At 41.6% G+C, this 26,740-nt stretch overlaps 1 protein-coding gene across 1 annotated transcript in view; it reads right to left on the reverse strand.

Moving 5' to 3' along the window:
- LOC139475282 (exostosin-1b-like) overlaps positions 1–6,624 on the reverse strand; it is a 143,035-nt gene extending 136,411 nt beyond the window's left edge. Inside the window, exon 1 of the mRNA XM_071258517.1 lies at positions 5,562–6,624. Within this exon, the coding sequence (XP_071114618.1) occupies positions 5,562–6,454 (893 nt within the window). The 5' untranslated portion in view covers positions 6,455–6,624. The remainder of the gene's footprint in view (positions 1–5,561) is intronic.
- Between the last annotated feature and the right edge of the window lie 20,116 nt (positions 6,625–26,740).

The following is a 26,740-nucleotide window of genomic DNA, read 5'->3' on the forward strand; positions in this document are numbered from 1 at the left end:
CTTTAACCACTAGGCTACCCGACCGCCTCTGTTACAATTACAAAACCATCAATGTTTTTGTTTTATGGCTAATGGGTCTATTATATGCCAATGATTACAAGGGATAACAGATGTTCAGAAGATGGATTATGAACAACAATTGACCACAGGTGGACCCAGAAAGGCTGTATGGTGCATACACGCCATTTTTCAGACACCTAACCTGCCTTTAAAATTCAAGCTCGTCCTCTAGCCTGAGACTACTAGTACTAAACTGTTCTGAGGACAAGTACAACTCCAATGATGGCAGTCGATCGACATTTCAGGGCCGTAATTCTGAACCAATTTCCTACAGATTGGAAATAATTACTAAATGGACATAAACATTAACAACATTTTGTTCTCATTCAAGCAGGACTAGCAACAAACTAAGGCTGCTGACGTATCAATCTCTGTGTTTTTGCACACCCTTGATGTTGTAGTGTGCTCTCTCCACCAAACACACTACATTTCTGCTTCTGCACACAGTATACATACATAAATGAGTGAGTGTTTCATTGAATAGGAATATTCCCGCAATACACGGCAGGTACACCAGAAATTGTCTTCACACATTGTACCCATGTGGGGAATCCTTGCGAATCAAACCCGGGCCTTTGACGTGATAGGTGAACCTTTTAAATCCGGGTGAAAGCTGCAGTCATGGTTATAGGATTTCACTGTACTTCATATGTCATCGGTAATATATAATATGCAATAATTACACATTCTGTTTAACTGATTAAAACATGTTATGGAAAAATCAAATTAGGCTGATAAAAATCGGATACATAATACCCAAACCATGTTTTACAAGAATCAACAACTAGTTATTACTGTTGACTGATTGGTTGATTCAATGATGAGGGTGAAATCCAAACTACTCCCAAACACAGTCAGTCTTGGAAAATTCATTTCATAAGATCACATAGCAAAAATATCCTAATGAAGTCAGTATTGACTTGAACCAACCAAACTGAAGTTCATATTACAAACTGAATTAAATATATTTCCATAGAAGCTATCACACTCAGGCAATAACAGTAACAGATATCATGCTACACAGAAACATGTAAAATAAGTGACCGGAGGAATATTCCAGTGGATGTTTTGGGAAATATATGGTGGTGATTTCATCAGCCATGAGAAGTCCAACAAGTCTATCCTTGATTCTAATCAGTACAAAATATTTTGAGCATTTTCCAAATATTATTTTAAAGTTTTATACACCTGAATTGAGATTTTCAAAATACTATGCATAAAAGGAAATGTCTTATATGACTGATATTATGATATACCGTATATAAAGTGACCCCATGCATAAGGTGACCCCCCTGTACAAGCCTTCAGAATCAATGCTAATGTATCTACCCCAGCTATAAAGCAAATAAGAATGAAGCACATCCCCAACGCATGCACAATCACTATGTTTGAAATAAAAACATGATTGACTTCTGTAGAAAAAAATGGTATATGCATGCAATGCCAAGAAATACATGCACATAATGCTGAGATATATGTGCATGTGCCATGATATACGTGCATGTGCCATGATATACGTGCATGTGCCATGATATACGTGCATGTGCCATGATACACGTGCATGTGCCATGATATACGTGCATGTGCCATGATATATGTGTATGTGCCATGATATATGTGCATGTGCCATGATATACGTGCATGTGCCATGATATACGTGCATGTGCCATGATATACATATGCACATAATGCCATGATATATACAAGTACAGACTGCTATGATATACATGCCCATAATTCCATGAAAGCATGGCCACCAGGGATGACGGCTACAACATGGAAAAGCTCTATACATCAAGCAAAGTCAAGCACTGTAACACCAATAACAAAGCAGAAATACCATAACGCTGAAAATACTGTAACCATTCTTGTCATACATCTTACAGTCACTTTCTTTGAACTCCAGTAATTTGTACTGCAAGCATTGACACGAACCAGATACAAGCAAGTGTCACAGAGTAAGAAAGCAATTACTCAATAGTCCGTCACACTAGTATTAAGGTCGTTACATTATTAATGCGTTACTGTCTGTCTACTGCTTTGATAAACCCATGTTAACAAGTGACTCCTCCAGCCCCAAGGAAATCTAGTTGTATTTGTTTATTCAACTTGAACTATCACATAGGTCTGCCTGGAACTGAATGGCCTAGTGATTATTAGCCCATCCCTTGACAAGTTCACTCAACTCCCAGACCTACACAGTAGGTTGTCTCGAAACAACAACCCTGTGATCTTCCCCAGCAGCGACCAGCTCACTGTTACGCCATGATGTGAAATGTCAATAAACTACCTGCATATTGTTAGACATGACTACCGCCACACTGGGAATGGACTTCAGGTATGTGCCGTTAATTTGGGACGCTGCATGAGTGCTAATTTGTTGAAACTTCATACAGATCTTTAATTGGCCGTTTGTACAACTTTCCAAGACTACGGATCGGACTTGTGCCTCTTAAGCTTATGTAAACTACTGTTTCAATAGCACATATTGTAAAAATACATGTGAGTTTTCAGTGTTAGAGTGAGTGAGTTGGGTTTAACGCCGCTTTTAACAGTATTCCAGTTATATCATGGCGTGTCAGCTTAATGTGGGAGGAAAGCCTGAAGTGATGCGTGTCTCAGACTTTTTCCACTTCGGTGAAACCCACGAGCACGGGTATGGTGCTGACAAACCTAGAAATATAATCGGGGCAAACTGGGATTCGAACCCACCATCATAGGTTTCGGGCGTGTCCAAGGGACGCAACTCTGCACAGCGAATTGAGGCGACTTAGATGACTGGGCCACCCATGCCCCCTTTCAGTGTTAAAATTAAAGGGGACAATACCAATACCAATACTTTGTCTTTGTCACAGAATTGCTCTCATACATGCTGTCAGATACACAAACTTCAATTCTGAAACACTTGTCTGGAAATCTGTGAGACTCTTTTGCTGAAGTGTTTAAAACAAGATTGATCTTCCATGGTCATCAGTAACACTGTATCAAATAAACACTTGTCCTCATATTTCATAATATTTGCTGTAATAACCTTTGGGTCTGATATTCAATGTAGGCAATCCCCAAAACAATCAACTTTCAGATTCATACTGCTACTAAAGAACGAAAAACAAACTTGTACGTGACACCATCAAGGAAGGATGATAGCAAAAGATAATAGATTTTTTTTCCGGCTGGAATAAATATTTTTACATATTCATTATTTCTTATGACCAGCAGTGATGAAATCTCATGATCTGTTTCATTGAACCAAATTATAAAACTGAGTCAACAAAAAGAAATTGAAATACCATTTTTGAAAAGAAACTTCAGGGGGTTTTCTTCAATCGGTCTCATAAACCGATAAATAAAAAACATATGGCCCTGACAATACCCACATACAACTATTCTGTCACTACTCCCAAAGTTTGGACATTTTCTACAGAAAATATGTGCCATTAGGAAAATACATATGCAACATCTTTGGTCATACAATTTGTTTCACATTGTTTCCAACACAAAAACACAAAGATATTTAGAGCCCATAGAATAACACACTACAACTAGAAGATACCTACAAATACAACTCATAAATCAAATGAATGTAACAGAATGTATTACATGTTGTAAGTGACCTGACCAGATAACTTGATGTGAACACACTGCAAGCCTTGGTATTATCCACATGGTTGCCAAGCGTGTCATTAATGGTAACAATGTATGATGTCTGCCACAGTAACTGCACTGTAACAATTGGATCTACATGGACATGGCCAGTCAGGTAACAGTATGTCTGGGGATGCTGCATGACAAAGGCTTGCTCTGTGTAAGTGTATTTGCTGTAGAAGAATCAATCTTCAATTCATCCATCAGTGTGAGGGCAGGAGTTTGGTGCAGGATGTGTGAAATTCAATTACACATCACTTATGTACTTTCGATCACACAGCAAGGTACAAATTACGTCACAGCTAAGTAAACCAGGGCATCTGTACACTTAGCTGTTAACTACTGTGAATATATGCCACACATGCAATATACATGCAATATACATGATTGACAGTTGAAATTGGCAACTCCCAAATGAGATGCAAGGGATGCTAAGGAATGTTTAACTGAAATAGGCAACATCAAGTCAGCCTTTATTAAGTGCTAACTGGGACTATGTAACTGTTCAAATCCATGAATAAATAAACAGAGTGAATCAACCAAACTGTTAACACCTAGACAACAGCTAATTAGCAGTAATACACAGCTGTGTGTGACACCTGAGAGATTAATACCCTAGGTAATACGCAATCAATAACAGGGGATAGAGGGCTCTTATACATTAAAGGTAATCAAGTTTAGGAACAGCCTGGGGGGGGGATGGAGATGGAGATGGAGATGGGAATGTGTATGTTAGTCTGTGAGTGAGTGTGTGAGTGAGATATCTGGAGAAGTGTGTGTGTGTATGGGGGGGGGGAGGAGAAATATCTAGGCAAGTGTGTGTGAATGAGAGTGAAGAATATCTGGGAAAGTGGAGGTGATGAGTGTGTGGAATAGCTGGGAAGTGGTGGGTGGGGCTTAGGGTCAGGAGTAGGCGAGTAGGGAAGAGCAGACTGAGTGAGTATGGTTTTATGCCGATTTTAGCAATATTCCTGCAAAATCAAGGCGGAAATAGGCTTCACACATCGTCCCCACGTGGGGAATCAAACCCGGGTCATCTGCTTGAAGAGTGAACAACCACCAGGCTACCCCAAAAATATGATAGATAGGGAAGGATGAGGAACAGGACAGGATTAGTTAGGGATTGGAGCGGGGGTGGAGGGGCTTCAGTCAAGGGCCAATAGTTGATTAAAATATTTTTTTTTAAATCACTAGAAATAAACAAAGATCACCAGTGCTACAAGCAACCGCTTACCCTGTAACCCACTGTCACATCCTTGTGGAGGGTGGGGAGGAGGCAGGTCAAGAATTTATTGAATTGATCAGACAATACACTGCCAACAAAATATTTTCACCACAGAATAATCTGCAGTTTATTTCTCGAGGGCAGTCATAGAGGAACATGTTTCCTGTTGAACGGCCTGTACTTGGGCATGGACTGGTTAACGTTTTATGATATACAGGTGAACAGGTGGGTGGGGCTTGAAATGCAACTTCACAAGTTTATGGATGAATGCCAATGCACTTGAGAGTTGTGCCCATTGAAGCTAAGGTAGAGGACACTCAGCCCCGTGTGACAACTGTACATAATACGAAATGCATTTAGACCAGCAGGAAGGTGTAATGTGGAGGCAACTTTTCATGCTGTAAATCTCGGCCGTGTGCAGTCTGCATGTAATAGACTGTCCGATGATCATTAATGTGACACACATTCTCTGTGTCGATGGCGCATGTGTGTCAGCTGAAAACATGTTAAGGTTAAATCATTGCCACACCACATGGTCTTATTTCAACACATGGCATGTAATCGGGATACTTTTAAGTCATCCATATTCACACCATACATGTTGACGAGCAAATGAAAGGGAAAAACTTACTTGTCATATTCTGAATTATCCTTCTCACATCGAGCGTCTTTATTCTTCTGCCACCCTTTCCCATGTCTACAAGTTGTCAATAACACAATATCCTTTCCATTATGAATATGATACAATGCATTCCTCGTGTCCGATCCTATCCCAGTGAGGTACCGCTTCCCTTTGAATGCTAGAAGGTAGTTTCTTGATGAAGGGATATTATTTGATGAGGCACCGAGGTAACCTTTTTCACCCCCCTTTTGAGGGTGTTCTTTGGCAAAAAGAGGGAAAGAAACGTCAAATCCTGGCCTAAATTTCCAAATTGACATACTAGCTTTGGCTAAAATTGCTTCTCCTATATCAAAACCTAAATTTTCCACATAATCCGGCCAAGTACCGGAATAGAGATTAAATATAATATGGTTTCTCCCATTGTTCCAGTATGGGAGCGCTTCTAACTTTAACTGTACATCACGAATAAAATCTACACTAAGCACATCTTGATCCAGAGTGTCTATGGCGGGAATAAACACACATGCTTCCTTGGGATCTGGCGTATAAAACCGCGACTCCTGTACCGATGTGAGGATCTTAGAATATGAGTTTGACATTGGGTAAGCGTTTTGACGCGGGTACACATAAACTTTGAAACCATTTTTGCAGAGGGTGAAGTTGAAGCACGTTTCCATTCGGCACCTCTGTTTTTTATGCTGTGTGGCTGTAGCTCTCCTCCGTTTTGGAGATGTGTGGTAGTCCTCGGAAAACCCATGGTAGTCACTTGGGTCGAGAAACCCTCGGGTCCCGATTTGGGATATGGTACCTTCACCACCATTTCGCCGTACCAGACATAAATAACCCACAACAAGGAGAAAACCACATACAGACACCCAAATATATCTCTTTATCGCCTGCATCGAACAAACCTCCTCATCCACACTGTTCTGTCATTTTGGATGGCCTACAGTACACTAATTCCGGTGAAATACCCGGAAACTGTCTACCGAGACAACAAGCTTTCCGACCACGCCGCCATCTTTTGCAGTGTACACACAGTTTGATCCCCGTAAGAAAAGATCCGTGTGAATGAAATATGCTCGCGTGTGCAAATATTGCTTGGGCTCTCTCTCCTTCGTCTGGTTATGTCGCCCAATCGCAGTAGCGCTACTGACCCTCGGTGACCGATAACATTTCACCCCAGTCACAACCGTGATTGGCAACAAACTATGACGTATATATTTCCGTATTTCAACATTCACGTACACCCACGGAGTGCCATGCATGAGGCAAACTGACTTCGGACTTCAACACTCTCGCCAAAGCGACACACATTCATGATATAAATATACATTAACAATGTAAATACACGCGCAGGAGGTGTTTCATGTATAAAAAGCTGATAGGCTCATTATATACAAATGAATATTAAACACAAAGTCTTTCCGAAATACCATTAGAAATTATTATTGAACATATCAATATTATATCTGTGAAATACAATTTGAATAAGAAGCGTGCGTCAGAGATATCCATTAAGTTCGTATACAAGACAACGGTATTTTGTTTCGGCGTGTGGTAACCCATCCCAGATTTTGAAGTACATGTACTGCAGAAATGCGATCAAACTGGCATTCTGTCAGGTAAAACCTGCATATACAATATACACTCCTTATAAATACTCATCGGAATTTTTGATACGAGTCTACCAAAGTATTAACTCAGGCACGGTACTCTACAGTACTAAATTAATCAAGTCATAACCGTTCGCGTCATGTTAATATTTGCTAGAATATGGAGACTACTTTTGAACTTCAACCCTTCTCCCGAAGCCGCCACATTTAGAGAAACAATAAGATTTCTTTACCTGTGTTTGATTTTGCCATTGCAGAGACGAGTTTGACAGTGTAATGTGTTTTTCAGTATTTCGAAGCCTTTCACGTACTCTGTAGTTGTAAGTCTTATACATGAGCCGATCAATAACATCGGTTGTCTGTTGTATGAACAATTATAGCTGCCTGGTTGCGTCATGTGATTAAGTCTTTGTGAAACAATCTGATGGAATATTTTAAAATAAATTTATAATTATGGTTACGGATAATTCACGAAACTTAATGAATCAGAGTACGACGGTTAGGTTGCTGGTAACATAGTCATCATATGAATTTGATGCTCATTTAGTGAATAATTATTTACAGATCCCTTATTTCTTTTTAACACGTCATCAAACGCCGTTATTCATTATCCTCGTTTTAACACTGCCTGTTAGTTAATGTCATCACTGCCTTTAAATTTGTCCTGTTTTTAAATTATTGATTCTTTTAAAAGTTTTCCTACTATCGACAATAAATGGCGTTTCATTTAGGCAGAAATGCCAGTGTCTATGATTTCAAAGCCAATTAACTGTCACGCTGTCGAACATCGTATTTCCAAAGGGATATATTTGTGTCGACACCGGGTCGTGTCAGTTTCGCGATGTCAGTGTGTGTGTCAAGAGTGGAAGCGAGTCCATGTGGTTGGTATATAATCATACAACGTACCGTGCTGTTAAAACACACTAATTTCTTGAGTTGTTCAGCGTCCCCGTTGGAAAAAGACACAAATTAAAGTTGTGCCGGTGAAAGGTGTAGAAACTAAACCCAATTTAATGCAGTGAGAAAAAAATCTGCGCGTGACAGTTCACACACTTTGTGATTGTGTGACGTCACAGCTCTCGGGCGATGGGCTTTCTGTTCAAATGGGGGCGATTTGTTAAGCTTTAAATCTCGATTGTGACATAATCAAAGTAGTCTATCTTTTCCTTATCTCACGCGAAAATCAATGGACTAGGCTATTTACTCATGCAAACCGTTTTTAATAAGTTGTACTGACGGAAATATTTCCTCCGGCAATATAGATTATAAAGTTAACAGCTGGGTTATCAGTTGTATTATATATCAATTATAAAGTGATCTAAGTAATGTATTGTTATTGACTATATGTGAGTGGAAGGGACTTGTCTTTTAGCGTATGTCTATATGACTTACTTTGAGGAAAGTATTATAACAAATATTATCATGATATAGGTTCTCAGGTATATACCATCGAATTGGATGATCATCACACCACACCAACAAAATCTTAATTAATATACTACTAATTAATCAATGATTATGTTTTTGGAGTTTGTTGAACATATAAATGAATTTCAAATCTGCGAATTTCCCAGACTGCAGGTCCGACATTAACTGTACGGGACAGTCATGTATTACAGGGGGTGGTGGGTCAGAGGTTTCTGTACTAATGTACAGAAAATAATGATCCTCTCCAATGCTTGAACTATTTTTGGATGATCCCCATGTCATTGTACATATTTTCCTTATGACTCTTCCCAAATATGTGTATTACTTTTTATCACCCTCCCTTATAGAGACTGTCATATGTTTTGGTGCCCCCCCCCCCCCCCCCCCCCCCCCCCCCCCCCCACACACACACACACATACCCTGATTCCCTCTTAACCCCGACCCCCAATAATAAAAGACAGGTCTCTCATCAAGTTTTAAAAAAAATAGAACACACAATTATAACACTAGGTGTGTCACGATAAATCGATATATTGCTATTGGTAAGCACTTAAAGTCAATAACTTGATTGTTAAATCAGTTTCCGATCAATAGTATCGATTTCAGTTAGAGGGTTATATCGAAAGTTTCGATTGTATTTTACATATCAATAAAGTACATGCAATGCTGTTCAAATTTGTTTTTCTTTTGATCATAAATGGTAGTAATTTACACATGGTAATATGGAAGTTTCTTTTTCTTAAATTATTAGGGTAAAGAAAAAACAAATCAGTCATATCTCAAACTTTACTTTTTATTTATTGTTATGGTTATCACATTCAAAGGAAACTTAGTTCCAAGGTTTAATTCAACTCTAAAATCCATCTAAAATGATACACCGAAAACTATCGATATTTATCGCAATAGTTGCTTGCAATATCAATAGTTATCGTAATAGTGATTTCCAGACCAATAGTCGCCCCTATTTAACACGTATTTCAGTTGTATCCCTGCCTGTCAGCTTGATGTGAGAGGAAAACCTGAAGTGAGGTTGGCCTAAGATGTTTACCACTTTGGTGAAATCCACCAGCACGCGTATGAACCGGGGTTCGAACCCACAATCATCAGTTTCTGGGATACCTAAGGGACGCAACTCTGAACAGCTAATCGCGGCGCCTCAGACAACTGAGCCAACCGTGTTCCCGCATTTATAACAGTGCATATTGTACAAACGTGTATTCTCAGTTACGGGGGGCACGGTGGCCGAGTCGTCTAAGGCGCCGCGATTCGCTGTGCAGAGTTGCGTCCCTCGGACACGCCAGAAACCTATGATTGTGGGTTCGATTCCCGGTTCTCCCCGAGTATGTTTCTAGGTTTGTCAGCAACATACCCGTGCTCGTGCGTTTTACCGAAGTGGTAAACTTCTAAGACCTGCATCACTTCAGGCTTTCCTCCTACATTAAGCTGACACACCGTGATATGACTTGAATACTGTTAAAAGCGGCGATAAACACAACTCACTCACTCACCTCAGTTACACCAATCACCACTCTTCTGTTTGTGGGTGGAAAGCCCGTCATGACTCACGTGGTATGTATAGCTTAACACTTCTGTATAACCCACGGACACGGGAGCGGCACTTATCAATCAAGGACACTATATCATGGGACCGTGTAGAACGTTACACCACTGAGAGACACACTTCCGCCTACTTACGTGTAACGGGGAGAAGTAAGAACACTTATTGATAGTTTTCACTCGGGTTTCTGTTTATTTATGTTCCCCTGTTCTCAAACCTACCTATAAACCTCAAGGAAACTGGTCGGGGAAGCACCGGCCGCCCCATACAGAACGGGCCCACATGCACGCTAAAACCTCATTTGTGTTCCAACAAAAATGACAACACGGGTTTCCCCTATCTTTCCCTTGTATGACATTACCCAAAACCAGAAAGTCCCATGTTGGAGAACACATGGTTCGAATCCCGGTTTGCCCCGATTATGTTTCAAGGTGTGTCAGTACCAAACCCGTGCTCTACGGGTTTAACCGTTGTGACGTAATTTACTTTGGGTTACTCCTTGTGTCACTTTGGGCTGCTACTTGTGTCACTTTAGGCTACTACTTTCGTCACTACTACTTGTGTCACTTTGGGCTACTACTTGCGTCACTTTGGGCTACTACTTGTGTCACTACTACTTGTGCCACTTTGGGCTACTACTTGTGTCACTTTGGGCTGCTACTTGTGTCACTTTGGGCTGCTACTTGTGTCACTACTACTTGTGTCACTTTGGACTACTACTTGTGTCACTTTAGGCTACTACTTGTGTCACTACTACTTGTGTCACTTTGGGCTACTACTTGTGTCACTTTGGGCTGCTACTTGTGTCACTTTGGGCTGCTACTTGTGTCACTACTACTTGTGTCACTTTGGGCTACTACTTGTGCCACTTTGGGCTGCTACTTGTGTCACTACTACTTGTGCCACTTTGGGCTACTACTTGTGTCACTACTACTTGTGTCACTTTGGGCTACTACTTGTGTCACTTTGGGCTACTACTTGTGTCACTTTGGGCTACTACTTGTGTCACTACTACTTGTGTCACTTTGGACTACTACTTGTGCCACTTTGGGCTACTACTTGTGTCACTTTGGGCTACTACTTGTGCCACTTTGGGCTACTACTTGTGCCACTTTGGGCTGCTACTTGTGTCACTACTACTTGTGCCACTTTGGGCTGCTACTTGTGTCACTACTACTTGTGCCACTTTGGGCTGCTACTTGTGTCACTACTACTTGTGTCACTTTGGACTACTACTTGTGTCACTACTACTTGTGTCACTTTGGGCTACTACTTGTGTCACTTTGGGCTGCTACTTGTGTCACTACTACTTGTGCCACTTTGGGCTGCTACTTGTGTCACTACTACTTGTGCCACTTTGGGTTACTACTTGTGTCACTACTACTTGTGTCACTTTGGGCTGCTACTTGTGTCACTTTGGGCTACTACTTGTGCCACTTTGGGCTACTACTTGTGTCACTACTACTTGTGTCACTTTGGGCTACTACTTGTGTCACTACTACTTGTGCCACTTTGGGCTACTACTTGTGTCACTACTACTTGTGTCACTTTGGACTACTACTTGTGCCACTTTGGGCTACTACTTGTGTCACTTTGGGCTACTACTTGTGCCACTTTGGGCTGCTACTTGTGTCACTACTACTTGTGCCACTTTGGGCTGCTACTTGTGTCACTACTACTTGTGCCACTTTGGGCTGCTACTTGTGTCACTACTACTTGTGTCACTTTGGGCTGCTACTTGTGTCACTACTACTTGTGTCACTTTGGGCTGCTACTTGTGTCACTACTACTTGTGCCACTTTGGGCTGCTACTTGTGTCACTACTACTTGTGTCACTTTGGGCTGCTACTTGTGTCACTACTACTTGTGCCACTTTGGGCTGCTACTTGTGTCACTACTACTTGTGCCACTTTGGGCTGCTACTTGTGTCACTACTACTTGTGTCACTTTGGGCTGCTACTTGTGCCACTTTGGGCTACTACTTGTGTCACTACTACTTGTGTCACTTTGGACTACTACTTGTGTCACTTTGGGCTGCTACTTGTGTCACTACTACTTGTGTCACTTTGGGCTACTACTTGTGTCACTACTACTTGTGTCACTTTGGACTACTACTTGTGTCACTACTACTTGTGTCACTTTGGGCTACTACTTGTGTCACTACTACTTGTGTCACTTTGGACTACTACTTGTGTCACTACTACTTGTGTCACTTTGGACTACTACTTGTGTCACTACTACTTGTGTCACTTTGGACTACTACTTGTGTCACTACTACTTGTGTCACTTTGGACTACTACTTGTGTCACTACTACTTGTGTCACTTTGGACTACTACTTGTGCCACTTTGGGCTGCTACTTGTGTCACTACTACTTGTGTCACTTTGGGCTACTACTTGTGCCACTTTGGACTACTACTTGTGTCACTACTACTTGTGTCACTTTGGGCTGCTACTTGTGCCACTTTGGACTACTACTTGTGTCACTTTGGACTACTACTTGTGTCACTTTGGGCTACTACTTGTGTCACTTTAGGCTACTACTTGTGTCACTACTACTTGTGTCACTTTGGACTACTACTTGTGTCACTACTACTTGTGTCACTTTGGGCTACTACTTGTGTCACTTTGGACTACTACTTGTGCCACTTTGGACTACTACTTGTGTCACTTTGGACTACTACTTGTGTCACTTTGGACTACTACTTGTGTCACTTTGGACTACTACTTGTGTCACTACTACTTGTGTCACTTTGGACTACTACTTGTGTCACTACTACTTGTGTCACTTTGGGCTACTACTTGTGTCACTACTACTTGTGTCACTTTGGGCTACTACTTGTGTCACTACTACTTGTGTCACTTTGGGTTACTACTTGTGTCACTTTGGACTACTACTTGTGTGACTTTGGACTACTACTTGTGTCACTTTGGGCTACTACTTGTGTCACTACTACTTGTGTCACTTTGGGTTACTCCTTGTGTCACTACTACTTGTGCCACTTTGGACTACTACTTGTGTCACTTTGGGTTACTACTTGTGTCACTTTGGGCTACTACTTGTGTCACTTTGGACTACTACTTGTGTCACTTTGGACTACTACTTGTGTCACTTTGGACTACTACTTGTGTCACTTTGGACTACTACTTGTGTCACTTTGGGCTACTACTTGTGTCACTTTGGACTACTACTTGTGTCACTTTGGACTACTACTTGTGTCACTTTGGACTACTACTTGTGTCACTTTGGACTACTACTTGTGTCACTTTGGGTTACTACTTGTGTCACTTTGGGCTACTACTTGTGTCACTTTGGACTACTACTTGTGTCACTTTGGACTACTACTTGTGTCACTTTGGACTACTACTTGTGTCACTTTGGACTACTACTTGTGTCACTTTGGGCTACTACTTGTGTCACTACTACTTGTGTCACTTTGGACTACTACTTGTGTCACTACTACTTGTGTCACTTTGGGCTGCTACTTGTGCCACTTTGGACTACTACTTGTGTCACTACTACTTGTGCCACTTTGGACTACTACTTGTGTCACTACTACTTGTGTCACTTTGGGCTACTACTTGTGTCACTACTACTTGTGTCACTTTGGACTACTACTTGTGTCACTTTGGGCTACTACTTGTGTCACTACTACTTGTGTCACTTTGGACTACTACTTGTGTCACTACTACTTGTGTCACTTTGGGCTACTACTTGTGTCACTACTACTTGTGTCACTTTGGGCTACTACTTGTGTCACTTTAGGCTACTACTTGTGTCACTACTACTTGTGTCACTTTGGACTACTACTTGTGTCACTTTGGACTACTACTTGTGTCACTTTGGGCTACTACTTGTGTCACTTTGGGCTACTACTTGTGTCACTTTGGGTTACTACTTGTGTCACTTTGGACTACTACTTGTGTCACTTTGGGCTACTACTTGTGTCACTTTGGACTACTACTTGTGTCACTTTGGACTACTACTTGTGTCACTTTGGGCTACTACTTGTGTCACTACTACTTGTGTCACTTTGGGCTACTACTTGTGTCACTTTGGGCTACTACTTGTGTCACTTTGGGTTACTACTTGTGTCACTTTGGACTACTACTTGTGTCACTTTGGACTACTACTTGTGTCACTTTGGACTACTACTTGTGTCACTTTGGGCTACTACTTGTGTCACTTTGGACTACAACTTGTGTCACTTTGGGCTGCCATTTGTGTCACTCTGGGCTACTACTATTTGTATTTCAAGGATCCTGTGACTTTGCTAAAGCATTACAATTCTTCATGCAGCCAACCATTTTCGATTTTCAAGGTCAAGGTAACCCTTTTTACTTTTAAAAGTTGCTTGGTTGAATTTGTCATGTCAGAAAACATATTATTAGACACTAAAATCATGACTATCGGACAATGCTAACTGTGTTTGTGAATTTCACCGACTGCCAAAAGTGCGTTGACCTTTCAACGTTTTTGGCCATAGCTACCCTATTTAAGGTCGGAAGTATAACAAACTATATATTTCTAGGTTCCTTATGACTGGACGAGTAATTTGATATGCATATCGACACAATTTTGAATTTTGACCTTTGTTGACCCTTCCCCAAAATGCCCGGGATTTTCAACCGGGCAGCCCAAGTCAAAATTGTTCAGTATACATCAGGAAACCCAAAAACACTTTCAAACCTTTGTTTCCATGATTTGGTCACGGGACCTACAGGTTGGTCCTTGACTACAACTGGTTCTGATATAAACCAATTGATTTTTTAGCATCAGTGATTCTATGTGCTTCAGACAGGTTTTCTGTTCAGACAACGCCCAAAGGGTGATTTCAATGTACCGCAGACACACATACCAGTATCTAGAATTCTTAATTAGAGCTTTAATATAAACAACCGAACAAAAATATAGGTACTAATGATTTGAATGCAGCTATCGTTGAGGTGTACATTTGAAATACCGTGGCGTACGTTGCATCTAAACGCAACATCTAATCACATCGAAAATTCACCATGCATGGTGTGTGCGCCTATATGCGAACTCACAATCACGCAGGCAGTTGATCTGAGCAAACGCTTAAAATGTCTCCAAGACGATAGTTGGTGGGTATGATAGAAGGGAGACGACACTCCCAAACGTTTTGGGTTGCAGTAAGACCTTGGTTAGTTAGGCCTAAAAACGATACCTAGACAACATCGCCCCATTACATTTACTGCACTACGCAACAGATTCAAATCTGCTCCCGTTATCTATAGAAAAATCCTTACAATAACAGGAAGGCGAATTTCAACATCTACCGTTAAAAAGCCGCTCTTTGTAACCCGCCTGAAAGCATGTGGAGGGTATAACACTGACAGCTTACCAGAGGCAGCAAAGATTGTGGTGGGCTCGGCAACACCAGGGACGGGCTGTGCGTCAATGGCGTTAAGCTATGTTTACAGACGAATCAAGGTTTTGCCTCCGATTCACAGATGGCAGAAAACGTTGTTGGCGACGTAGCGGCGAAAGGCATGCGAGGTTAACGATTCTTGACCATGATAGGAACGGGTTGGTTGTGTTATGGTGTGGGTAGGTGTTACGCATGAAAGGCGACTTGATTTGTCATTGTGTATAGACATATGACTGGCCAGCGATATGTTTCCGGAATGTTGGGTACTTTCGTTGTTCCATTCGCAAGAATTATCGGCAGAAATTTTGTACTGCAAGGTGACAATGCTAAACCATTTCGTGCCCATGTCATCACCGATTATCTCCGACGAGAACGCATATGGAAATTGGACTGGGCCGCTAAGTGCCCTCACATGTAGCCAAATGAGCATCTGTGGGGTGCTCTTGGTCGGAGAGGGCGGTCGGGTAGCCTAGTGGTTAAAGCGTTCGCTTGTCACGCCGAAGACCCGGGTTCGATTCCCGACATGGGTACAATGTGTGAAGCCCATTTCTGGTGTCCCCCGCCGTGATATTGCTGGAATATTGCTAAAAGCGGCGTAAAACTATACTCACTCACTCTTGGTCGGAGAGTGAACGCCAGGCGGAATGGCGGCCAATACCAAGGGAAACCATACGCAATTTAATCAACAGTATATCATCAAGATGTCGTGCATGTATCGCCCAACGTGGTGGACACACCAGATATTGATCTACACGCCCGGAATTTATTTTACAGACATTTATCGTCATGACACCTTCAATATCTTTTGATCAGTTCCCTCATTTTGGTATAAGCATACATGTACATAACATACCGCGTTTATTCATGAAACGTCCAACATGTCGTCCTTGACTCTGACTGACTCATGATAGCAACGAATACCAGCAGAACCCTGCGTGAGTTTGAAAGGAATGCTCTTGATAAACAGGTTATATTTTTTCATCAGTGATTTAAGCCATGAAGTCAGACTCAAGCAAGTTCAAGCCGGGTGGGGGTATCCGTAGGTTTGCATTTAAATTCAGTTTAGTCATGCATGCCGAAGTAACACCAAAATAATTGTGATTATGACTAATGTGTTGTCGTGTTGATGTCTATCCGTCAGCATATCCCGACAACACCGGGGGAGACCGATGAACCCTGCAGGGTGTGGCAATACGACAGACACGTTGTGTCTACACAAACCTGCCCACCAAGGTAACCGGATACTGTGGTCAGACTCATTGACTTGGTTGTTTGTCGTCGTATTCCATTTGCGTGGATCCATGCTCATGATGTCAGTCAGTGGATTGAATAACGTTGTAGGGACGCATTATTATAACATTGCCACAACGTAAAATACAACATTACCACAACGTCAAATACAACGTTCCCTCAACGTAAAAATATAACGTTCCCACAACGTAAAATACAACGTCATCACAACGTAGTGACGACGTGAATATGACGTAGCAAAACGTTAGGCCAGGACGTTGTGACAACATAAATGGGAGTCCAGAGGATAACGTTATATGGACGTAACTTCCACAACGTTACCACAACGTAAACACAACGTTATCACAACGTTGTCACAACGTGAAATTGTTAGCTGGGTTGTTTGGTCCAGACTCGATTATTTACTGGCCGCCGTCATATAGCTAGAATATTGCTGAGTGCGGCGTTAAACAATAAACAATCATACAGATCCAGTTTACTAGCTGACTTTAAGTATGTTACATCTAGTGTGTGTGTGTGTGTGTGTGTGTGTGTGTGTGTGTGTGTGTGTGTGTGCTGGTTGTTCATGTATCAAAGAATCAATCTGTGAGGAAATAAATATGATATAACCCTGCCCAAAGCAGAATTAAAGTACGGGTAAGAATAGGTCTTCAGCAACCCATGCTTGCCGTAAAAGGCGCCTATGCTTGTCGTGAGAGGCGACTAACGGGATCAGGTGGTCAGGATCGCGGATTAGGTTGGTGCATGTCATCGTATCCCAATTGCGTGGATCGATGCTCATGATGTCAATCACTGGGTTGTCTGGTCCAGACTCGATTATTTATAGATCGCCGTCATATAGAAGCAGAGTGCGACATTGAACAACAAACAAACAAGCAAAACTTCAGAAAATGAATATTACTGATATTGGTCATTACTAGCGAAGATCAACCCTTCTCAGGCTGTAACCATGCTGAATGATCATACCATCGACCACAGCATGGTTTGCTTGGACCAGGTTCGACCACCCACAAGCCGCTGCGATATTGATCTCACTTCAATGTTGCATTCACACATTGCCTGAAACCGCCTGCAATGTAAGCTGTCGCGAGGCGAGATGTGCGACGCCAGGACCTTCTGAAGTTCGAAGTCCTGCTGGAAAAGATAATTAAGTGGCAAAGACACCTGTTATAGAACTGGATCCACTGATACGCGCATGAAATGTGTGGAGGAATTGTGAGGACTGCAGAATCAGCAATATTTCATCAGTAGAGAAGACAATGAAATCATAGATGAATAAGATACGTTTAAACGCAGATTTTTCAATCTTTATGTCTGCCCTTTCGTGGTAACAGGGCTATAGTATATAAATATTATTTCAGAGCCGTTTAGAGTCTATAGTTGTGTGTTTTTCCTATACATCACAGCATGATAAATAAGCATTTGTAATTGTTGCAAAGTTACACTGAGTGATGAAAATATAAAAGATTCCAACATTGGGATGGCCAAAGTAATATTCTGATACCTACATATTTCCTTATGCATATGGTGTACACACAAGAACACGACATCCACCCTCTACTGCATGCATTTACATAACAGACTCTCCGAATTCTCTCCGAATATTAATGTGTATTTCGTCCAAAATTCGCCCAAACGTTTATGCGAAGAGCATGGATTCTAGCTGGAGCTATTCGAAATTTGTTCACATATAAAAGATTTAAGTAATATTCAGTGTGTAAATGCTTTTTTCCATAACCTGTAAGAAATGCATTTGTTTGATACATTTAAGGACTGAAGCCAGTTTTGTTAATGCACAGAGGATATTAGAGTGAGTGAGTGAGTATGGTTTTACGCCGCTTTTAGCAATATTCCAGCTATATCACGGCGGGGGACACCAGAAATGGGCTTCACACATTGTACCCATGTCGGGAATCGAACCCGGGTCTTCAGCGTGATGAGCGAACGCTTTAACCACTAAGCTATCCGACCGCCCCCAGAGGATATTAGATGAGTGCCATGTCATACTATTTTTACGACACGAATGTAATGTTCTATTTGTTACCGGAGAAGATGCCCACATACAGACTCGAATCTTAGTGTTTAACTAGAAGGACAGCAGGTCACAACAGCAGCGGAACCACAATTTGGCGAATAACACCAACATTCTTCGTTTCCAGTGTGACCTCATTCCGACCTCACGTCACAATAAGATTCGAATGACGTCAACAATGCCGCCCGGAAACAAAGCACTGTTGTCTCGTCACGTGATATACCCAAAGAGCACATATGCTTTTTATGAACCCCGGCATGTTTGCTTTCGTAGGTAATAAATGTCCTGGGGGCACGGGTGGCCCAGTCGTCTAAGGCGGCGCGATTCGCTGTGCAGAGTTGCGTCCCTTGGGCAAGCCAGAAACCTATGATTGTGGGTTCGAATCCCGGTTCGCCCCGATTATGTTTCTAGGTTTGTCAGCACCATACCCGTGCTCGTGGGTTTCACCGAAGTGGTAAACGTCTGAGACCTGCATCACTTCGGGCTTTCCTCCCACATTAAGCTGACACGCCGTGATATAACTGGAATACTGTTAAAAGCGGCATTAAACCCAACTCACTCACTAATAAATGTCCTTATTACCTACGAGGGCAAACATATCGGGGTATGCGGGCATGAACCAACTGATGTCAAATTGAAAGATTTGTTTGTTTGTTGTTTAACGCCGCACTCAGCAATATTCCATCTATATGACGGCGGTCTGTAAATAATCGAGACAATTCAGTGGTTGATAGCATGGGCATCGACCCACGCAATTGGGATACGATGAAATGCATCAACAAAGTCAGCAAACCTGACCATCCGATCCCGTTAGTCGCCTCAAGAGAAAATAATGAAAGTGGGAATGGTATACATACTAAATGTTTTAAATCGTATAATGATTATCTTTGAGAGAGAGAGAGAGAGAGAGAGAGAGAGAGAGAGAGAGAGAGAGAGAGAGAGAGAGAGAGAGAGAGAGAGAAATCATACAAAATCGGCCTAAAAACCCGAATTGCACCGGGCTGGAACTTTCACCCAAGACGTCAATGTCTGTCGTGTTGGAAGTCTGCCTGGACCCCTTTCTAAACGCGCTAAGGCTTAGCATGTCTGAGACAAAACACGGGGTTGTAGCCCATTTGGGTCCCCGTAGGTATGACATAACGCGCACTGACACAAGTTGTTTGTATGTGAATCGTCCCGTTCCGGTCATAGGTCAGGTGGGGTGTTTACTTTTTCCAGACTGTCGTCGTACTACGCCTGAAAATGGCTGTGTGAAGGCTCGCGCTGTGCCAGCTTGGGAACGCGGTTTGTGTACGGATGGTAACGTGCCTCGTACAAAGATGTCGCCTGTGTCAGAGGTCACTTGGTACTTACAAACAACCTAAAACTCCGGTTATCAAAACGTGTGAATCATTAGTAGGTTTCTATTACCATGAATAACAAATATGTGTTAAAACATGACGTTACAAAAACAAATTTTACAGGAAAGTAACATCGGTAAGTAAAATAAACCGTTAAATTGCAAAGACCGGTCATGGGAAGTGACGATACGACATGTTAATGACGGCATCAACCATTCCTCGCCTTGTTATATCACAGCTATATTCCAGCAACATCACGACATCAAGCAATATTACTACAGAGAATGGTTTCATGCCGCTATATTACAGCAATAATACGTTAGAGAGTGGTTTCATGCTGCTATATTCCAGCAATTTTACGACAGAGAATGGTTTCAATGTCGCTATATTCCAACAATATTACGACAGAGAGTGGTTTCATGCTGCTATATTCCAGCAATATTACGACAGAGAATGGTTTCATGCCGCTATATTCCAGCAATTTCCTTGCGGGGGACACCAGAAATGGCTTCACACATTGTACCCATGCTAGTGATCGAACCCGGGCCTTCAGCGTGACTAGCTACCGCTTTAACCACTAGGCTACTCCCGCCGTCCCTGAAGAGAGGAAGCAACAAGTAGGAGCAACACCCCCGTGAAATACACACGCCAATCATTCGTCATTTATCGTCTGTTTTCTAATACCTGCGCCGGAATGACACGACCGGTAATGACTGCATTTATCCATCAAAATCCTGCGCTGTCGTAAACATTTTGAAACTACCTGCAAACCATTAGGTGAAGTAATAGCATTAATTTTGTATTCTAAACAAGAGCTTGAGTGGTTTTAGCACTCTGCGTCGACTCTGATGCTTTCTACCACGTCTGTATTTCCAACTGACAACAGTGTACATTATTACCCAGGTTTGCGATAATGTTTATTGCTTCTATGGAAGATGCTGACGAGTTGTCATCACTCAAGTCATATATACTGCACAATTTCAATCTCGTGAGAAAGTCATGGACCTCGTTCGATTCAGTATTTGATATGAAACATTGTACACTGTGCTTTATAAACGTTATCACATGTCATGGACGTATGAATCACTCAACTTCAATGTTTGGATTTTCTTCAAACATAACATGAGAGTTTAATGTCCAAGTTCAAATGTTCAAATTATGCATATCGTCACAATGAAAAGAGGCCGTGCACGTTTCTGTGTTTAAAGATCATTTCACGAAACCACAAACAGTTGCTGTTGAGTAGGGTGATTATGAATGTGACATATGACCGGATATGTATAGACTGGCTTGTTGTAGAACACGAGGGGATCCGGTGCAACATTCCCTGTGACATGACCTCGTAGTTTAATTACACCGTAAGACAGACTAATTTCAGATATATAAAGTTCAGCATCAGTGGCCGTTGCTACCATGTGCATTTCGGAAAATATAACGTTACTTTCATTTGGGTAATGTTTAGGTCAACAACATGCATTAGGAAACAATATGGATTGTATACCGTTCCTTCAACTTAAAAATAATATATGCAGGAACTACACCCAGTGTTCATAAAAAATACCATCCTCTGCACACAGGGCTATTGTCTACTCCAGGTTATCATGCCCGGCTGTTAACCGCACACACAAACGCATTGCTCTGTTCTTCAAAGTTGATTCAGTTCGAGGGACGGCTTGTCACGTTGTTGAAGCGTTGACGTGTTACGCCCGGTTGTGATTTTCCTTTAAACATTCACAGCCTTTTAGAAATCGAGGCTGGACCAGACAAACCAGTGTTTGATAGCATGGGAAACGATCTCCAGTTTGCGATTACATATATCTTAATTATCTGATTCAAATGTGTGTCACCTCATACGGCTCCCATTAGGTCCAGAAGTCCTACTCTGCCCCTAAATCCCCAAAGTACGCACACATGTGTACAATCGGGGAATTAATTGACCTCAGCGTCCAAAACGTTTAAAGACCATACTTGTTACTTCGCTGGTGTCTTGAGCAATACATAATTGTCGTAACAGGTGACTATGCATGTCGTAAGAGGCGACTAACGGGGTCGGGTGGTCAAGTTCGCTGACTTTGTTGATGCATGTCATCGTATCCCAATTGCGTGGATCGATGCTCATGATGTCAATAATTGGATTGTCTGGTCCAGACTCGATTATTTACAGACCGCCGTCATATAGCTGGAATATTGCTGAGAGCGGCGTTAAACAACAAACAAACAAACTTCGCTGGTTGTTAGCGAACGGATGTTTAATGTCAGCTGAGACAATATTTCTGTACGTCGCATGTATTGCAACACATCGTATAGAAACGTTCATCAGTGTATTTGTTTTACTGTATGACGACGATACAGTGCATTTAGCAACTTCTCTACAACTCGTGCTCAACTCATTTAATAACTATTGTCAGTAATTGCATTGAATATGGATATATGTAAACCCTATTTTTTAATATTCCGTGAAACCAACAAAGATTACAGCCCTTTATCTAGACAAACATCTAGTCTCTGAAATGAACATATCGTACAGAAAAAAACAGTTGTTCTAGACTTGCCAAACATTATAGACTTGCATGGGCTGTATTTGATATATATTCGTATCAGGGTCTGTATGACAGACTACCCTTGATCTAACATTGTCGAATTCTGCTTGGATAATGAAAATACTTTACAAGAATTAGGAATTGAATTTAAAGGTAATAAGTTGACCTCCACGAAAAGGAAAACGCCTGAACCAGTTACGTAAGTCATATCATACGCTGAAGCTAAGTCGATACCCTATCCTGATCACGTGTCTTACTTCTATTTGGCGGTACGGTTCTCCCTGTACTAACGCATGGGTGCGAACCGTGGAGTATAGAATATTGTCTAGAAAATGTGAATCTTCAATTCTTACAACATTTAGCTCCCTCAGATAAAGTACAGAACAAATATTGTTAAGGTATAATGTGGTCGAATCTTTTCTGGGCCTGGAAAATGATTAAAAATTATCATTAATAATTTAAAATGTTATATAATGATCGCTTTCACATACAGTTTAAACATAAATTGATGAGCTATCTCCAAAAAATATGTTACGAAATCGGGCTGACATACATTTAGGACAACCTATCACTTGTCAGTAAAATTATGTCTTAAGGACAAAAACAATTAACTGACATGTTGACGTAAATGTTCCTCTAAAGGAGTTACTTGTAACGGTATATTCCAATTTTTTACTGTTATTTATCACTATTGGCAGAGTGAATGAATATGGTTTTATGCCGCTTTTAGCAATATTCAAGCAATATCACGGCGGGGGACACCAGAAAAGGGCTTCACACATTGTACCCATGTCGGGAATCGAACCCGGGTCTTCGGCGTGACGAGCGAATGCTTTAACCACTAGGCTACCCGACCGCCCCCACAATTGACAGAAAGTCTATGGTGTAGTCTTCTTACATTCTGAAGCGTTGATCATTATGTGTCCATTGACGAAGGCAGATGGCAATGTGTCTCAGATTCTGAAATAATATATAGCAGCTTGATGTGTTGGTTAAAAACGTATGTGTCGAATATCACTATTTGTTTAGATGCACTGTATTTGATAAACCAATATATAAATTTCTTAACTCATATTTTCATTAAAAACAAAGTGTTCAAAATATGTGTGTGCTTATAGTAACATGTTTGATGCTCTTAGGAAACTGGCTAAATTCTGTATTGTCAATTATGTCCGTACATATATTCTTGTATGTATTCATGTATATTCAATTCTGAGAGTGAATGCCATTTCGGTTCAGTTTTAGTAGCTGCAGGGGGCACAGGGGACCAAGTCGTCTAAGTGCAGAGTTGCGTCCCTTGGGCACGCCAGAAACCTATGATTGTGGGTTCGAATCCCGGTTCGCCCCAATTAATATTTCTAGGTTTGTCAGCATCATACACGTGCTCGTGGGTTTCACCGAAGTGGTAAACGTCTGAGACATGCATCACTTCGGGCTTTCCCCCCACATTAAGCTGACACGCTGCGATGTAACTGAAATACTGTTAAAAGCAGCGTTAAACCCAACTCACTCACTCACTCTGGTCACTGCAGGGGTCTCCTTTCGACATGCATATGAGGCTGCCTGGCAAAAGAAAGTATACATCCATGTTTGATGGTGGCTAAAGTGAAACTGAAACGAAATGGTTTTTCGATGGTGATGTATTTGATAGGGGTAGGAAAATTAAGTTTCCCTCCAGCACAAGCATCCACACATATTCAGATTTATCGAACTGATCCAGAAGGTAGACATTTCGGAGAGAGCGAAACTAGCGCAGATTCAATTTGGTGCAGCACCGCCAACCAGGAAGGTTGTCTACAGAGAGAAAGAACATCACCTTGTCCGACTCAAGGAACAGCTTCATCGCCGTGAAAAGACACCCCTTCAGTACCTGGATGCAGTCCACTGATGATAAACAAGTGAAAATGACTGATAATCATAAATGACAATGAAATAAAAATATGAATAAAAAATTGTGAAATCTACCCAGCTTTCTTTCTTGTTACATGGGTGATACCATTTTACTTAATCAAGGGTACAGGGTACTAATTACTGATGCAACCAGCCATAACGAGTGTTGTTTTAACGGGTCTACGTTTTGGCAGGTCTACGTTTTGGGAAGATACCGTTTCACCGACTGTTTCCACCCCAGTAACGTTTTGATGACGTTTGTAATTTTTTGGTAAAATCAATCTTTTGCCCGTCAGTTTAGTTCCAGTGCACTTTCAGTATCTGCACAATATCAAAATGGTTACTCCTCTACAGATTTGATGGTGATGTAATGCTCTCCAACACAGTGAAATCAGGAGTAGAAATTTGGATGCATGGGTTAATCTTTTGATTTGCCATGAGTGATGAGATTGTCATATGGTGTGTTGTATACAATATCTCTACCGGAAACGTTACACGTACTGTCCTCTGGGTATCTATAGGAAACACAAATCTCCGAGAAAGCTCTTTGATGTAACTATGATTTTTTAATTTGGCGTAGTAATCAATACATTCGTGAACTGTGTTGGCACGTTTGTTTTATAAGCACATTCACAATGATATTAACCGGTTAAACACAATCATGTAAACTGATTAATATCTCACAGATTGCTGGATCATTTCGTTAACGTTTCTTTAGTGTACTGTCAAAGGATTTTGATTGATATTAAGTGGTATTGAAATCCATTCGGGAGACGTAAATGGTATTAAAGTTACCGATGAAAACCAAGACGTATTTCAAACAATGCTCGTCATAATGTAATTAAAATTGACAGTTAAACCTGGTTAGAATGCTTATTTCTTTTAGGGTTACACGTACAAACACTTTATGGTACTCCCGGCGCACAATGTGGAAGCTATGTATTATTCATGTGGCGTTCAGTTCTTCTGATCAGTCCTGGTCATTCCCCATGTAGCTGCTTGACACAACCAAGCAAACTTCAAAGGGTTAAATGAGGAGTGAAAACTCATCTTGGCGCTGCGTGTAATTGTATTTCGCTATACTTTTATAAGTGTTCTCATATTTCCTTTTAATCTCAGAAATATTCCAGCTAAATGACGGCGGTCTGTAAATAATCGAGCCTGGGCCAAACAATTCAATGATTGACATCATTTGCATCGATCTACGCAATTATGATAAGGTGACATGCATCAACAATCAGCCTGACCATCGGTCTAGTCGCCTCTTACGACAAGGATAGTCGCCTTTACGGCAAGCAAATGTAATATGTATTTAGACTGTATTTTGACTGGTTTGGTGTGCCATAGTCTACACGACGCCCAACGTACAACGTCCATTCAGAGATTTAATCAATCGATCTACGCACCTGGGATAAGGTGACATGCATCAACAAAGTCAGCGAACCTGACCACCCGATCCGGCTAGTCGCCTCTTACGACAAACATGGGTTGCCGAAGACCAATTGTAACCCGGATGTTCACGGGTTTTTCAAATGTATATAGCAAGTGCTGAATGTTGAAAGCGATTCCGGGGTAGAATCTGTACAGTAGTGACCTGTGCTTGTAATAATCAACGAAATGCATCGGCTGGCCAGGCTGTGTGATGGCGTCTCAGGTGACGCGATCCCTGCACCCCCTCTGTATCCGCCAAGTCACCGAGCCTGACCATCCGATCCATCAAGTCGCCTCTCACGCCTAGGATAGTTTGTTGGGGGCCTTTTGTAACCAGGAATCCCCCCGGAGGCCTTTGATGCTGCTTCAATGCGACCTGCACGGGGTAATCACGTGGTTCACCCTCCCCACAAGGGTTGTCACATGGCAGCTGATGTACCACGCTAGGACTTGTATCCGTGCCACTCTCATCGATGTACTCGTCTTTGATAACCAACCCGTAGCTTGTGTTGAAGTGTTTGGCAAGACGAAATGACAGTTTCTGTCTATGTTTATATATAGTATTGCCTACCACAGACAGCCCATACAATTTGCTCTCACCAAGCCGTTTTGAAAACGTCTTGAACGTCGAAGGTTTGCAGTAAGACCGACCGGTCAATATCAAGAAATCGTTTGGGTTTTTATGTTGATTAGTGTATAGCAGGTTGTT

Source organism: Haliotis cracherodii, unplaced genomic scaffold (assembly GCF_022045235.1).
Source record: "Haliotis cracherodii isolate W230 unplaced genomic scaffold, xgHalCrac1.p SCAF_1, whole genome shotgun sequence".
Taxonomy (NCBI): domain Eukaryota; kingdom Metazoa; phylum Mollusca; class Gastropoda; order Lepetellida; family Haliotidae; genus Haliotis; species Haliotis cracherodii.